Source organism: Trachypithecus francoisi, unplaced genomic scaffold (assembly GCF_009764315.1).
Source record: "Trachypithecus francoisi isolate TF-2019V2 unplaced genomic scaffold, Tfra_2.0 Lachesis_group9, whole genome shotgun sequence".
NCBI classification, from domain to species: Eukaryota; Metazoa; Chordata; class Mammalia; order Primates; family Cercopithecidae; genus Trachypithecus; species Trachypithecus francoisi.
The window spans coordinates 61,287,302-61,301,796 of record NW_022681474.1 but is presented as its reverse complement, the minus strand read 5'-3'; the positions used below and the strand labels follow the sequence as shown (position 1 = coordinate 61,301,796).

General features: G+C 34.1%; 1 protein-coding gene across 28 annotated transcripts in view; it reads right to left on the bottom strand.

Moving 5' to 3' along the window:
* The window catches only part of PARD3 (par-3 family cell polarity regulator), a 725,699-nt gene that overhangs the window by 225,420 nt on the left and 485,784 nt on the right, over positions 1–14,495 (bottom strand). For 16 of the 28 annotated variants that reach the window (XM_033209510.1, XM_033209525.1, XM_033209505.1 and 13 more), the window contains 3 exons: positions 8,658–8,847; positions 4,420–4,571; positions 3,364–3,408 (listed from right to left, as the gene is read on the bottom strand). In XM_033209510.1, the coding sequence (XP_033065401.1) occupies positions 3,364–3,408; positions 4,420–4,571; positions 8,658–8,847 (387 nt within the window). The remainder of the gene's footprint in view (positions 1–3,363; positions 3,409–4,419; positions 4,572–8,657; positions 8,848–14,495) is intronic. The other 12 variants (XM_033209522.1, XM_033209526.1, XM_033209508.1 and 9 more) reach the window with 4 other exon arrangements.

The following is a 14,495-nucleotide window of genomic DNA, read 5'->3' as shown; positions in this document are numbered from 1 at the left end:
CTGCATTTTCTAAATTACTCATAAGAGTCATGTCACGGCAAGGAAAATGAATTTTGTTCCAAAAACCTACATAATAAGAAATCAAGGAATCAAAAAGAATGGGAAAAGATCATTCCTGGGCAGGGATATTTACCTTTATAGTTCCTAGAATTTGCACTGGGAAGATCTTTTTGTGAATAAATGCCTATCAATTTTCATAATTTACCAGCTATATTTGGGTTCTATAAACACGTATTAGGCAAATATTTGGTGCTTTCTTGGGTTTATTAAGGATATGTGTATGTGTGTATGTATTTGTATGGGAGTATATATCATGAATAAAGATTTCATGCTTCCAGAAAGAATTCTCATAAAAAACACCATTTATATATATTAAGCTTTTCTTTATGTAAAGTTAGCTGAGATTTTACTTAGTGTACTGAGAGCAATAAGAACTTAAATAATGAATTTCAGGAATGGCATTAGTGTTCATTAAAATTGAGTGTCCCTACAGGCAAACTTGGAAAGAAAAACAATGGTCAAAGTATATTTCAATAAATGATAATTGTGTAAGTTCTATTCAGAGCTTACCTACCTATTCGTTTCCCTAAATTGAAAACATTCTGAAATAACCTTTTGGCAAAATGTTGATCATTGTGGATGGTGGGTCCTGAGTTTGTGGAAGGTCAATCAACTACTCTCTGTATACTTATGTATAGATGAAAACTTTTATAATAAAAAAAATTATACAAAATGTCAATTATCTACAACTCCTGAATCTGTAACACAGATCAGCAAACGGAGAGTCAAATGTTGAAAATTTTACTGGAACACAGCCATGCCCATGTATTTACATATTGTCTATGGCTACTTTCATTCAACAATGGTAGAATGTAAAAGCTGCAACAGAGACCTAAAATATTTACCATCTGTTCCTTTACAGAAAGAGCTTGCTAACTTTCGATTTATAACATGAGCAACATACATTTTAGTACTATATTTGACCAAGAAACTATAACAAAGGTTTTGAATGATATGTTAGGATTTCTCAATGAAGTTATTAAAATCCCTAATACACTGATTCAGTCAAGTGCCTTTAGAAAAAAATTAAAAGGATTCCCTAACAATATAAACTTAGCATTTTACTAGTAATGAAAATTGAAAAAGTCTTTCTGTATGTAAAATATATGCAAAAGAGTGTTTTTATCTACACCATAAAAATCAGTATCTTTTGTCTTAATTTTAAAACAATATTTTAAGCTCTTACTTTACACAAATCTTTCAGGTCATTATCATACTTTGCTAATCTTTATATTTCAAGAATGAAACAATTAGAAATCCAATTCTCTTATACCTGTTCTCCCTTGTTATAATTTGGGGAGAAATATTTATCCCCAAAATATAATACAAGATTCCTAAATCTGGAAAAAAAAAAAAGAGGGAAATCATAATCATACTATTTTCCTAGATCTGGTTTTTATTCCTCCTTAGTAATATCCCTGTTGCCGGGAGAGGGAGAGGGAGAGGGAGGAAGGAAGGGAGGGAGGGAGGTCTTTTGCAAGCGACAGAGGGAAATGTAATTCAATTTTCATGATGAAAGGCTTATGGCTAGGTTAGACAGATGCTCAATGCTAAAATGCCACTATGATTCTCCCAAAAACCTTTGGACTAATCTGTAAAATCATAATCTTTCTTGAAAACTCAAGTCAAGTGAAGTGACGAAAGAAAGATAAGTGAAAATCTTTTCACCATCTAATATTAGAGGACAGGGACATAATAAAATATCTACTTTAGGTATTTTATTCATTTAGATGTAAAATCAACAGACCAAGTATTTTGATATCTTTGTAACAACTTTTTGCCCCAAGATTTCCTAATTTAATTTGGTAGAATAGACTGCACAAAGTGCAAAAAAAAAAAAAATCTTTTTCTCTAGAATCTAACACTTGAAAACACAAAAGCACAGTCTGATTTTTGATTAGACTATACAATCTGCCTTGAAACTTATGTAATGACTTTCCATGAAAGTTATCTAATGCATTGAGTTATAACTTGTATATCATTATGTTGTAGATCACAATAAACTGTCCTTTTCCTTATAGTAGCTGTGAGTTGGTTAAATTAGGTATTTTTCTTATTTTACCTAACTGACATTGTATATGAAGTCAGGTCCTTTAACCTGAGCAGCTCAATTTGGTTTTTATGACTATTTACTCAGATCGGGGTTATTGCTTGAAAAGTACAGAATACTGCTAACTCTAAAAACTACTATTTCACATATGTGAACTATCCCATAACATTTCTCTTTAGCACTGATTCAATAAACTTTAGGTTTCATAAGAACAACAAGCAACTCAGTAAGGGCTAAGGCTACAGTTAATTGCCTCGCAATACAGTTAATCTTATGATTTATTAGATGTATTTTTTACGACCTATCTTACACTCCACAGAATATAACTCCAACCATGTCCACAATAATTTTTACATATATATGTGGGATACACATTTTTTAAGCAAGCTAAAACTAATTTACTGCTGCAGGTTAAAAAGGCAAATTGAAGCTAATTAGTGCTAAGTAGTGTAACTACATCATACTGGATACGGATTAAAACAGTATTCCAAACTTATGTCATAAATGGTCAATTATACAAAGCACATTAACTATACTTAAAAGACTTTCCTGTGATTACTGTCATACAATAATAACATAAAAAGCAAAATCGATGACTAAAATACAATCCCAATTCAATATAATCCATTGTTTCTATGGAACAATTTAGCAATATTTTAGAAGTAATGAATTTAGAACAAGCTCACAAAGTTAAGATACGAAGCCATATGCATTATATAGTCTAATACAATGTCACGTTAACTATAAGCTAATTCCAGCATCAATAAAAAGAATAAGTCTTTCTGAATGACTAATGATAGCAACACCGGACATTGTCCTACAATGAAAAATATTTATATTGGCACTACTATCTTTCAAATCAAAATCACCACTCTGAGAATCACTTTGGATGTTAACCTAGACATCACATAGGTGACTTAAAACCTAGGATTCTACCATAACAGATCATGTTTGCAGGATTTTGACTTTTTAAAAATTGGGATAAAACATCTTTACATGAATATAATTAAGAAAATCTAGGTTGTTTCTAGCCTTTTTGAAGCAGTAAATTATATTCCTATTTAGTAAGTACACCACTGATAAATTTCTACTAACAGAAAATATTTCTTATGTAATTTGATTTCTCACAATGAAAACATCTGTGTAAGACTGGAATATGTATGTTTACATGGCATATGATTGGCAGCTCTATAATTGGGATAAGCTCTGTAGGCCATGGTTTCTATGGCAACAGTCTAACTGTCCATTCTTACCTGCTTTCTGGTCATCCACTGTATTGAGTTTAGTCTCGTCAGCTACTGTTAAAAGGTAAATGTATAATGGTTAGCCCAGTTAGTTCCCATAGCCCATCATGCTTCCACCATTCCCAGATCTTTTCAGTTAGGTGATGATCCTCAGCTAATATTTCATGCAAATACTATGAAACATCAAGCAAACATTCATAATCAAAAAAGGAGGAAAAAAAAGCAGTGTCTCCATGCAATATGCCAGTCATTTCATTTCACAGACATGTGTGTTATATGTTAGCATATCATAATTAGCCAAGGCAATGCATCATCAAATTTTTCTTTATGCATATGATAAATTAATGCTTTTAGTCTTGGAATACAAACAGCCACCAGAGAACAGCATAAGTTACAGTTGATTAACAAAGTTTTTAAATCATTCAGTGTATAGATATAATTATTTTACTTTTTTTTTGGTGGATTTGGATTTAAAGAGACACACCTGATTGGTGTTTGAACAACTATGATTATTTTCCTCCTCTCATTTGCTCTTAAATACTTTCTGTAAGAAATACTCTCAAATTATTACTTTGATTAAATGCCTTAATTATCAAAACATGAAAGTTTCCAATAAATAAACCTTGAAGAACAGCAATGAAAGGAAGACATCATCCAAATTCCAGACATGGATTGAGATAATGGTTTCTCTCCAAAATTTTCACTTCTAGTTGAAAAATCCCACCACCAACCTAATACAATTTCAATGAAACTGGTTTTAAATAGCCAAAGTGTTAACACATTTCATTGTGTAAAATAAAGATACATGGACATAGCATGATATGCATATGTGTTTGTTTCCATTCTCTTAAGAAAACATATATACTAACATATTGCATATTATGTAAACATGCCACTTATGAGTAATATCGTTATCTCAAACTGGGAGAAAAACTAATTTTTGCCAAATTGCCACATTTCACATTTATTTTCTCAAAGTAAACAGACATCTGTTTGGGACCATCAATTTTATCCTGAAAGCATTTAAACCTTATTTAGATAAAGATTCATGGAGATTGTACTCACTACCTAAATCCATGCTTTTTGATTTTCGTGTTTTAACGAAATCCAATTGACTGGCATCTGAAAATTGCTTTGTGCGTTTTTCTGACATACTCTGACGTCCAAATCCTTCTCGTTGAAAAGCAAGAACTGGATCAACATCTGGACTCAAAGAGCTGGAGTGAAGAAAAATATAAACATAAAAATATTTACTAAAAATAGCAGACATTCATTTTAGGGAGGTTCATACATACCTGCAAATGTGAATATATATATATATATATATATATATATATATATATATATATATATTCCTCAAGAAAAATTGAAATAAATAACACAAATACAGTCCACTAAAAAAAAACTGCGGCTGTATAGAAGGTGATAGAAAAATACAAAATTAATTTAACATTTAGAGTAACTCTTTCTCCATGTAAATTTCCTCCTTCTCTACTTTCCTGCTTCTTCACTCTGTTCGACAATACAGAATTATTTCAAGGTGACTATAAAAAATGAGCCTGATATTGGAACGACTGAATTTTTCAGGAAACCTGTCATATATTATATACAAATACTAGCAGCGAACAAGTGACCATATAAGTTGTAATTAAATAGAAATTTCAAAAAGAGTATATTCTAGCCTTCCTATTTACCTTTTATGTTGTGTTTTAAGGAAAGAAAAAATATGTCATTATGGCATGCCATTTCATAAGGCTGCAGTTTCTCTGAAATATTAAATCAACAAATAAATCAATTGAACAAACACTGATTAGAACCTATTCTGATTAAGGCACTGTTATTTGTACCAGACATAGGTCCAAATAACAGATAAGAAAGATCCCTGTACTCTATGAGCTCACAAGAAAAATACTATACCAGAAGCATGAAACAGAGGCTGAGGATGCACAGATGAGTGAAAAAACAGTATATGAGAGTCAGGAAGAACATGACTAAGTTTAGATAACATTTGATTTTGGTGACACCAACACAGTGGCTCAAGTGGGGATGATAAGGAAGCATATGGCAAATCCCTGGTAATGGGATGCCTTCTGAAGTGTTCCTCCAATGGAAGATGTCCCAGAATCACTCCTGTTTGTAAAAATCTGTGAACACATTCTAAAGTGCTATAAGGTGTTCTAGCCACAGTTCATAATATGAAAAGGGTTTTCTCTGTGCTGGGCACATTGGGTAAGTAAGTATACTAGCTCTACTATATCAGGTCTAGCCACCTTATCTATCTGGTCAGGTGAGAGAACATCCCTCTACAGCTAACTGAGCACACTAAAAATGCCCAGGACTCCTTCCACTGTCAGCTGAGCTTATGATAGTCTTCCTCATGCTTCTGATGGAAGCAAGCTTTTGTAACCCTTTATGGCCTTATAAGAATTATCATCCATACTAGTAAAAAGACAGTCAACCTTTGGATGTACATCAGAAATTTAGCTGCAATTTACTGTGCATGAAATGAGAGTTGGCTCTTAAAGAACTATGCTAAAAGTGTGAAAAGTAAGATCGCAGGCAAAAGCCACGCCACTGGGTAGGGTGACTTGAAATGTTTTCAGCTCATTATGTATTAATATATTCAATAAGGAGAATAGTTGTCTCACCCACTTAAAAAGCTAATGAGAGAATTCAGCAACCTAAGGTGAAAACCCCATGTAAATTGCTAACTACTAAACAAGTCAGTCATCACCCAATGAAGACTATCTCATATTATCAAAGTAATACAAATTATGATGACAGACACCTACCCTCAGATGCCTCTTCATATACTACTATGCTTTGGTGTAAATGGCTTATAAAGATGAGAGCACATGCACCCAAGTGAAAAAAAACATACTTCTAGAAGTAAAAAATTAAAACCCATATGATAACTAATATGACACAATCTTGCAGCAGCAAACTCTAAATAATACATTTCCAATAATTCTTTTATATATTGTCAGTGGATCTCTTCAGTCACTCTGTACATGCTGACCAATTATTTTTACCTTTTCTGGAATAATTTAAAACCTGAACTCCAATACTGCACCAAACTTGTGAACAGAATGCATTTGAAATACAGTGTTAGTAGAAATCGTTGGTAAAAGATTTTTCAAAGAAATACAAATTGTCACTGCCAATCTTGCCTGAAAACCATGTACTGGTGCATCTTTAATTTTATATCCTCTAAAATCATGTTGCCATTAAGATTAGAATTTGCTGTTATTTCCTTTCCCCCAGAAACACATTATTAATGTTCTTTCAATCGATTAATGGATTGAAAACAGTTTATTCTATAAGCAAACAAATAAGTTTAGCCATTTGATGTACCCTTCGACAACTGTGCAGTGAACTGCAGATACAACTTAAAATGTCAAATGAGTTTGTGCATTAGTAAGAGTCTTAAAACAACTAAATACTCTTAAATTATGACAAAATTAATTCTTCCCTATCAATATTCCCATTAAACTAATTTCAGACACAATAAACAGTACACTGGAATATTTAACAAGTTAGATTGCAGGAATGACAGCTGATTCTTTAAAGAATGTAACCATATCTTGACCCCTAATGTTATTAAAATTCCAGTTATTAATCCTGTCTTATTGGCCTTTTGTTTTTATAACATTTTCATCAAGGATTAGGGAAGATATTGTGAGGCTGGAAATGCCTGCATTTTCTGCTGTGATTCAGAACAGCTGCCATTCTTGTTTGGATAACCCTTCATTCATATTATTTTCTTTGCCCCACATTCCCCACAGCAAAATTATATAAGTCCTCACCATTTTTGCAAATCCCCCTTAGGGAAATTAATGCCACAATCTATCCCTTCTAGTTATTTATCTATTTTCACTAATATACTGCTTTATAAGACCCCAAAGACTATGACCACCTCCACAATTTCTCATCATGGTAGAGATTTAAAGGCTTTTGTCCCTAAGATGAATATTGCGTCTATCTAATTCTTGCTTTCTCTGTTGTTACTTTCATTTTCAGAAAGAGATATCAGACACAGCAGTCAATGTAACAGCATCTGCAGATTTCAAATGGGTTTTTACTTTATATTGTAGTCATCCCTTCTATGTTTAACCAAAAACCTCATTCAAAGATGGGCCATTATCATGCAGGTTTGAGTGTAGTTCTATTTTTAAATCCTGTGTTTTCAAAAAGAGAATTAAAAAAGAAAGAAATGAAAAGCTAGAGATGAACTTTTCAAGGTCCCAAATAAGAGGTGTGATTTATTCCAAGAGAACATCTTCATAATTAACAGATAAATGAACTGTATTTTGTGTGTTCATGTGGAGAGTCAGGGAAGAGGACAGGGGGGCGTGGTTCACTTTGTTAAGATCATTACTAAAAATGTTAACGCAAATAAATGCCAGTCCCCCAGACACCTCCTATCTAATATTAATGTTGACACAAGCCAGAAAGACAGTAGGAAGCAGGAATGGCTAAGTAGTGAAGAAACAACACCATAACATTTAAATATGATTTTGCTGATATATTCATAAAAGACCCCAGAGAAAGGGCAATGAGAAAATTCTGGTACAATACTTCACATGGTTTGTGTTAATTATCACTACAACCTTGTGAGGTCGTCCCCAAGAGGAGCTTTGCTTTTGCTTATTGATGTATATAATTACTAGGCATAAACATTAAGACATACATCTGCATTCATGAGCCACACATTGGCTCAGTAGTATCAAATGCTTTCTTCTATTTTGAAAGACACAGGAAAAAAAAATTAGCAGGGAGTGCCCCAGAAGTCACTATGTTAAAAGCAATTACAAAGCGTTTTAAACAGTATGGTTATAGTACTCTGGAAAAAAATAAAAACAAAAAACACACACTTAAAAAAAAGCCTCCTCCCACTCTTAGAACACATCAACTGTTAGTTGTGCAAAGTTATCTAATTGTTGGAATTGATTTAGGGAGATGACAAGAATTTAATTGAAAAACAATGCATCAAATTAACACAGATGTGAAATAAACCATAAATAGTGAAACTGAAAAACAAATGAGCATGGTTTTTTGTTTGGTAGTAGTTCTGTTGTTGTTTTGGTTACATTACTAACTGTAGCTCTTGAAGGCTAAAACAATTAAATTTACAGGGTTGGGGCAAAATCTTTTATTAAAAGAGTGATAATTAAGTGTAAAAAACCATGAAGACAGAGCATGGCTATTAAAAAAATGATTAACTGTATTTAGTGGTAAGCCACTTAAACATAAGATGCGACTGTAATTAATTCATGTTTTCCAACCCTGGACGATGAGCTTACCAGTCGGCTGAATCACTGATTGCAGCCTTGGCCCAAGTACCAGCATCTGCCGTCACGAACCCCACATCATCATGCGAGCTGGAAGAGGACTGGTCAGAGAGATGTGGAGGAAGCACTGGCAACCTGTCATCTTCTATAATGACAGTGTCATCTTGGGGCATATTCACTGTAGGGGACAGCTGGTATTTACCTGTCCAGTGAAAAAAGAAGAGAAATTCTAGACATCGATCAAAGTGTTACATCTATTAATTTTAATACTTTGCTATATTAGTAAATGTCTAACTTTCCACGTATCTGCTCAGCCTGGTAGAACAAAACAGAATTTAGCACATTTATTTTTCATAAATGATTGCCAAACAGAGACCTCGAGTCTATTATTACCTCTGACGCTACAACTGTATAGCTCAGGGCAATGCATGCAATTTTTCTGGTTTTAAGTTTCCTAAAGCCAAAGATACTCTCTCAAATGTCTTCTAATGTGAAAACACTACACACATTCTAAACTGTGAATGTCTTTTGAAAAATTTTACCAGGAAATTTACAAAGAAGCCCCACTAACTTGCATTGTTCATTCATTCATTCATTCATTCATTGAGCAATTGCCACAGAGCACGTACTGCAAGACATAGTCTCTGTCCTTAAAGGGTGTATGCCCTAGTGAAGGAGAAAGAATTACAAGTAGTGATAATTGTATGGTGGTGTGAGAGATGACCCCAAAGCCATTCACTTGTGTTGTAATTGCCTGGGTCACTGCGGGTAGAAAGTGCTGGAAATCTTGACAAAATTAACATCAGAATTAGGTTTTAAATGGTCAATATTATCTTTTCTGCCAGAAGAAATGATGACATTTATTTTAGATATCAGCAATATCATTATTAAATGCATGATGGAGAAAAGTCCATGGGGCAGTCAGGTGACACTTAAAAGATGAGTATCACCGGAAACAAAGCCTAGAGAGACACCTGGAGTGATCTTGATGCAAAAAATTAGGAGCTGAGTGGCCAGAGGTTTTTCAGGCCATGACTGAGGATGTTGGGATGGCATACACAAGCTTGAAGGATTTTTTAAAAGTCTGTATTGTATTGTTCTAGACATTTCAGCAAAGGAACAGAATTTATTTAAATTGCTACATCTTTTCAGGATAACTCACAAAAAGTAAACTTGCTGGAGATTTCAACTGCATTCCTCATTTAACATCAACTTCACTAGTGTAGTAATACTGTAAGTTCACCGAAACCTCTTCTCAGCATGTTACCAAGAAAAACTTTCTACTTTGATTTCAAATGCACCCATTTTGACAAACTACGAAAATTAACAGCTTTATATAAATGCTAATGATAAAAATGTAAATAAAATGTAATACTTAGCCATTTCCCTTACCTGAATTCAAATTACTCATTTATTTCTAATACAGTGTTAGAATATTAGGATAGAAACCTGTTCAGCAAAAGTAATATTCTTCAATAAGATAGGACTTTCTAGCACTATTAGCCAAAGAAATGTTTCCTTCTCAAGACATACTTTTTTCTTCAAAGCATACAGAATTATAAAACCAGTTACCCCAATGGACAACTCACCACTGATGAAGCATGTCACAATATTAAATACCAAGTCCCCACACGGGTAAAATTTTTGAAAGGAAATATTACAGTATAATCATAGTGCATTCATTTTTAAACACAAAACTAAAACTCCTGGTTTTACACAATATATTCTGAGAGATGGCCTAATAAGCAATATGGAACACTGAAAGGTGCATATGATTTTTTTTTTTTTGGTAATCTGTTGTTCTGAGAAGAAATATTGTACCTTAACTGTTGTGATACAATATTGTATACATAAATAAATGGCAAGAAATCTTCCTCATAGTAAGAAAATAATTTAGCATTTTTTTTTCTCACCCATGATTTGAAAGGCTAACATTTCACAAGATTTGAAAATTTCTATTTTCTGCTTCTTAACATGCTTGCCAGGAATATAGTTTTGGGTTATGGCTCCAAGATTATACCAGGGTAACGGACAGCTAAAAAACTTAACTACATATTCTACTAAGCTCCACCAAGACAATACAATGATCCCTTAATTATGTTTGCTAGTAGTTGGCACATCATAAATGTGAAACCTTCTATGACTTGAGAAGGCTTCAATTTATTTTTGATAGGTAAACTTTCCTCTTTCTTCAACTAGTTAACTAGTGACCTACAAACTAAGTAAACTAGTCAGTATCTTGTAGAGGAGTGAAACAAGGAAATACAAAATGTTTGTTCACTAAACATTTATTCATTGGCAAATTTACATAGAAGGTAACACCACATATGATACTAGAGGAAAATCGTGCCAGTGACATGACTCACAATAAAAACATTAATGTTCCATTTTTCTATGTCAAATTGCTAACAAGATAAAAATGTTCTAAATATAATGTCTTCTTAAACTCACCACATATATATGAATATACAAACTACTGAGATAAATTCTAAAATGGATACAACAGATTTCAGTTTTGTTTTAAAAAGAAAAATTATTCAGCTAAAAAAGTTGAGAAAAAGTTAAAGTCCCAGGCTTACAAATGACAACGTGTGATGTCTTGTATGAAATGGATGTGCTGGTTAAATTAGTTATGCTGATCATCCTTGTTGCTGTTTTTTGTTTTGTTTGGTTTTGTTTTTTTGAGATGGAGTCTCACTCTGTTGCCCAGGCTGGAGTGCTGTGGTGCGATTTCAGCTCAATGCAAACTCTGCCTCCCGGGTTTAAGCGATTCTCCTGCCTCAGCCTCCCCAGTAGGTGGGACTACAGGTGTGTACCACCACATCCGGCTAATTTTTGTATTTTTTGTAGAGACAGGGTTTCACATGTTGGCCGGGCTAGTCTTGAACTCCTGACCTCAGGTGATCCACCTGCCTGGGCCTCCCAAAGTTTTGGGATTACAGGCATGAGCCACTGTGCCCAGCTGCCTTGTTGCTGTTTCTGATTGTTAGTTAAGAGAGACCAACCATTAGAAAAATTAAGGCTTTTCAAAGGAAGAATCCTATGCAGGCAGGCCCACTACAGATTACTTTCTGATAAATGTTCAGGACTATTAGTGGGAATTCTGTCAAAAGAGATGACAGAGAAATCTGGCCTTTGGTTACAATCCTGGCTGACCCCAATAAAAGCTAAGGAAATCCTAATCAGGTGTGACTCATGATAAAGAAAAGCATGCGTCCAAATTTTGGTTCAGAAATACAGAAAGTGTGTAGCTTTTGTCAAGTTACTTAATTTATTTGCTCCATAACTCCCCGACATACAAGGTAAGTCGGTTGGAGTACGTGGTTTGAAGCCTGTTTTCAAAGATTTAATGTCTTTGATATTTTTAGTCACCATGGGTGCCAGGATAGAATAAGATACGGAGACTTTCGAATATCTGCTTACAGATGTAGATAATTATAAATTGATACTAATAAAGAATGAAGATCTCAGCATTACCCTGGGGAAGGCTATTTTTAGAAAAAGGAAATAGCCAAAAACAAGTAAAACAAAAAACATCCTGGGATATCAGGACTTAGTTCCTTCATCTGTTAAGTGGGAAAGTGTGACTGATGGCATCTGACATCCTTCCAACTCTAGAAGCTCTTCCTTTTGGGGTATAGCTTTTAAAAGCCTTTCTCCACGGATGTGTTCACAAAGGAATGCATCATAAAGCCTCAAAGCTCCCTGCAGCCTAGAGTCCTACACAGGGGATTATTCCATATGAAAATTCAACCTGTTAACACAAAATTAATAACTCCCTAAGGTAATGAGCCAGAATTTCAATACAGAGTTCTTTTTGTATCATAGCAGATCATGAAATAAATACCTTCACCTCCACTAATGTCTACACAGGAGTGATTCCAAACATTTAGAAGACAATCATTAACCAAACAGTCTGAGGAATTTCCACACGCCTAGATAATGTGCAATTCAATAAATACTGTTGTTATTGGTTTAGATGAATGGAAATCCAATGTTCTAATGTCTTTGGAACTATGGAATTCATGACTCAGAAAAACATACATCCAAATTTTGGTTCAGAAACTGTGATTTGTCAAGTTTCTTAAATTTTGTGCCCCATACCCCTCCTAATGCCCTGTTTGGGTGTTCTGTTGCAAGGTAACATCTTGAACAGGATTTCTAACTTTAAGTGGTAACTATATCACAAATAGCATTTGATTATTATGGCCAATGGTATTAGAATAAGGACTGACAAAGAGTGAGGAATTTTCAGATTTGTAAAACACAAGATGAATCAAAATACGCATATACACTTGTCAGGGTAAAACTATTTAGAATCCCTAGTTTCTGGTACAAATTGTAAAAAATTATCTTAAGAAAATATTCAAATCACAGAAACATCAACTTAGCCTACCTTTAAATAGTAATGCATTTGTCACCCCCAGCCCAAAGTGGTAAAAGGGATTACACATCACAAAACACAGAACTGGGAGAGAAGTTACTGGCCCAGGGAAGCATCTGGAGTATTAAGAGTTCATTACATATCTAGCAGAAGGAAGAGGAAACAATGTCAAGTATAATGCAAACCGAAGAAGACTAATAAAGCTGTAGCTAACAAAATCAGGGCAACAGACTAGGAAGAAAATGAATGACTCTTCAACTCATATATACAGCATTTCAAAAGGTCACTAGCTGAATTTAGGGATTTTTTTTGGTTTGAGTTTTAGTTTTAGTTTTTCGCCTTCCTCTGAAGCATCAGGGATTGGAGGCAGGACGCAGGTTACAGGAACTGGTGGACCAATGGTCTGATTCAGTATGGCAAGTCCTATGTTCCTATAATAAAGGGGAAATTACAGCATATCACTTTGTGTGCACACATTATCTAGGGACACATGCACACTCTTTCTCTCTAAAGGGGACTGAAATTTCATCAATAAAAAATAATTTAACAAAGATAAAGTTTTATATCAAAGCCAAGAAAGTACGGAAAAACCAACAGCAGTGAAGAGAGTGGTAAGTAATAAGCAAAGATTTAAAAGTGAGAAACTATGTACAAAGCCTTTCACCTACAGGTGTTCAACCCAACAGGTGTGGCACTCTTCCCTGATGTTCACTTATGCCAAGCAGGTAAAAAGAAAAATGCTGACAAAGTAAAACCAGAAAGCTGGCTTGTCTAAGTTCCACAAGTAGCAAGACAAGAAATTACATATTCAGCAATTTTTCTAAATTAGAAAGCTAGAGAGATTAGAGGAAGAAAAACAGACAATTCTACTAGACATGTTTATGTATGTTTTTGATGATGCCCAGTAGAAAGTTCTTTGAAGGCAGAGATTGCTTCTTACTCATCTTTGTATCTACAGCAAAAGTATACACACAATGTCTTGCCAATAGCAGACTTTCCATAAACACCCACTGATGAATAAATTACTGTTTCAATGAGGCTCCATAATGGAAACTTGAATTATACCAAATCTGCATTAAATGTACTCGAAATAGAGTTAAATTTAGGGTTTTACTTTAAATGAAAGCCTTGTAAAATATACCAGTAATAAAAGTGTTTTATGTCAGGTGTTACTTTAATCAAAATGACTTCTTGTGTTTTAAATTTGAAAACTCTCACAAGCTAATCCCAAGATGAGCAACTCAGTAAATCCAACCACTCCTGTGGCAAAGCAAGTCTTTATTAACCGGATCTGTTAGTAGAAAGCTGAACTGCTGCAAAGCAAGTGCTAATAACCTCATTACCCACTGGGGCCATGCAAATAGGATGGTACTGAATCCAAACAAAGGATGCAGAAGACTAGTTTCGGGATTTTAAAACTAAGGCTTCGGAAAAGTAAAATACAATTAAAATACAGTAACATCCTA